This window comes from Penaeus chinensis, chromosome 19 (genome assembly GCF_019202785.1).
Source record: "Penaeus chinensis breed Huanghai No. 1 chromosome 19, ASM1920278v2, whole genome shotgun sequence".
Lineage (NCBI taxonomy): Eukaryota > Metazoa > Arthropoda > Malacostraca > Decapoda > Penaeidae > Penaeus > Penaeus chinensis.
The window spans coordinates 4,200,382-4,202,881 of record NC_061837.1 but is presented as its reverse complement, the minus strand read 5'-3'; the positions used below and the strand labels follow the sequence as shown (position 1 = coordinate 4,202,881).

The 2,500-nt window shown below is 46.1% G+C and overlaps 1 protein-coding gene across 2 annotated transcripts in view; it reads right to left on the bottom strand.

The window, feature by feature from the left end:
• Window positions 1-2,500, bottom strand: part of LOC125035261 (DNA-directed RNA polymerase II subunit RPB1-like) — a 23,593-nt gene that overhangs the window by 9,748 nt on the left and 11,345 nt on the right. For both annotated transcript variants that reach the window (XM_047627531.1, XM_047627532.1), the window contains exons 6-7: window positions 1,102-1,324; window positions 407-652 (exon numbers count right to left, since the gene is read on the bottom strand). In XM_047627531.1, coding sequence (XP_047483487.1) covers window positions 407-652; window positions 1,102-1,324 — 469 coding nt within the window. The remainder of the gene's footprint in view (window positions 1-406; window positions 653-1,101; window positions 1,325-2,500) is intronic.

The window sequence follows — 2,500 nt, the reverse complement described above, 5'->3', positions numbered from 1 at the left end:
AAGAGAATGGAGAGGTTTTGTGTTGATTTTAGGGTTAACTTGAGTAATTCTTTGTACTTTTTTTTTTTTTTTTTTTTTTTTTTTTTTTTAGACAGATGCATATGTTCACCTATAGTTTAATATACTTATAGACATATACCATAAGTATGAAGACAGATGCATATGTTCACCTATAGTTTAATATACTTATAGACATATACCATAAGTATTTGCAAAAAAAAAAAAAAAAAGGAAAGAGAAAGAAGAAGAAAAGGGAACGAAAAATAACAAACAAAAAGAATAAACAACCACGTTAAGCATCCTCCTCTCTTCTCCATGTCAAAATCCCACATACCCAACCCTTCCGCAACCCAGCCCTTCTCCACACCCACCCTTCCCCATCGACCCACCATCACTGTCTACCCACCTTCTCCAAAAACACATCCCTTTTTGTCATCTTCCGAACAGCCGTGAGGGTATCCTGCACAATACCCATAACAGGTCTGTTGGACTGTGGCGTAACAACCATCCGAGGCGTCAAGTGCAAGTTCTCGATCTCGGCTCGTGTCTCCATGCTCTGGGGGACGTGCAGGTTCATCTCATCCCCGTCGAAGTCCGCGTTGTAAGGGGATGTCACAGAGAGGTTCATACGAAAAGTGGACCAAGGGAGGACCTGTGGGTAGTAATTTTATCTTTAGATTTTGTTAAGGGGTGGTGATAGAAATTGAGGATTATGATGAGGAGGATTATGATGATGATGGTGATGGTGGTGAAGGTGTTGGTGATGATGATGAAAATGGTGATGGTGATAATAGTTATGGTGATGATGATAATAATGATAACAATAATATTATTGATCATGTCAGCGATACTACTACTACTACTAATGATGATGATAATAATGATAATAATATTAACAAGAATAACAATAACTAGCCGAAAAGAGAAACAGTAAGTCAAACAGCTTACTTACTAACAGAAAATAAACCCATTATCACAACTCCACCAAAACACATACAACCAAACCATAAAAAAACTATTTAGACAAATTAAAATCCCTCCCTCTCTTATTCCCTCCCTCCTTCCCCCATAACCCCCTTCCCCTACCCTCACCCCGCTTACCTTAACCCTATGCCCCATCATAGACATCTTATGAAGTGTGGGTTGCCGATTGAAGATGATCAGATCGCCGTCCGTGATGTGTCGCTCGACCCGATACCCGCACTGTAAATGAAGATCGGATGGCTTCGGGTGGTAGCGTAGGTCGATCCGCGCCCCGTTATCCCGCACGATGTACTTGGCGCCCGGGTACTGGTTATTGCCGCGTTTCACCAGTTCCATCATCCTGGGGGGAGGGGAGGGGGAGGGAGAGGGAAGGAGGGGAGAAGGAGAGAGAGGGAAAGAGGGGGGCAGGAGAGAGAGGGAAAGAGAGGAGAAGGAGAGAGAGGGAAAGAGAGGAGAAGGAGAGAGAGGGAAAGAGGGGAGAAGGAGAGAGAGGGAAGGAGGAGAGAGAGAGTGTTAGGGATAAGGAGAGAGAGGAAAAGAGGGGAGAAGGAGAGAGAGAGAAAAAAGGAGAAAGAGAGTGTTGGGGAGAAAGGAGAGGGTGGGAGGAGGGAAAGGGTAGGAGTGGGAAGTTGGGTGGGTGGAGAGGGAAGGAGGAGAGAAAGAGGGGGAGAGGAGAGAGAGAGGGATGAAAGGAGGGAGAGAGTGGGAGTGGGAGAGAGGGAGGGTGGGTGGAAAGGAGGGAAGGGGAGAGGGAGGGAGGGAGGGAAAGAAAGGAGAGAGAAAGAATGAAATAGGAGGGAGAGAAGCGAGAGGGAGAGAAAGAGGAAGGAAGAGATTGCAAAGGATGGACATAGGGAGGGGATGGGAGGAAAGTGGAAATGAGGAGATTGAATGAAGTGCAGGAGAGAGGGAAGGGACGAGGAGAGGGCAAAGTGTAAGAGAGAGAAAACGGGAGGTAGGGAGGTGGCAAGAACAAAAGAAAGATGAAGGTAAAGAGAGTAAGGAATGAGAAAGGAAGGTGTAAGAGATGAGGGAAGTGAGGGCAAGGGGGGGGGGGAGATGAGAGAAGGGAGAGGGAGTGGCGAATGAGAAAAGGGAAGGAGGAGCGAGACAAAGGGAAAAGGAAGGAGGTGAGAGGGAAGGGGAAAGAGCGGCGGGAGAGTTTGGAAGGAAGGAGAGGGAAGGAGGTGAAGTGAGAGGTGAGGGGGGGGGGGGGTTGAAGGAGAGTGAGAGGAAGAGAAAAAAATGATTAGCAGACAATCAGAAATAATACTAATTTAGGTTATTTTTAGTATCAATCAAAGTCCCTTACACAGTTTCGTATAACCGACTTTTCTTAATCTACACCCTTATTTCTGAATCATAAATGACGATGACTATTAACAATGGATTTGAACAGATGAATTATCAGTATGATTTATTTCTCCCTCTTCCACTCTCCCTCTTCCCCCTCTTCATCCTTCTCCCCCTCTTTCCCCCTATCTCTCGCCCTCCCCCTCTCCCCCTCCCCCTCTCC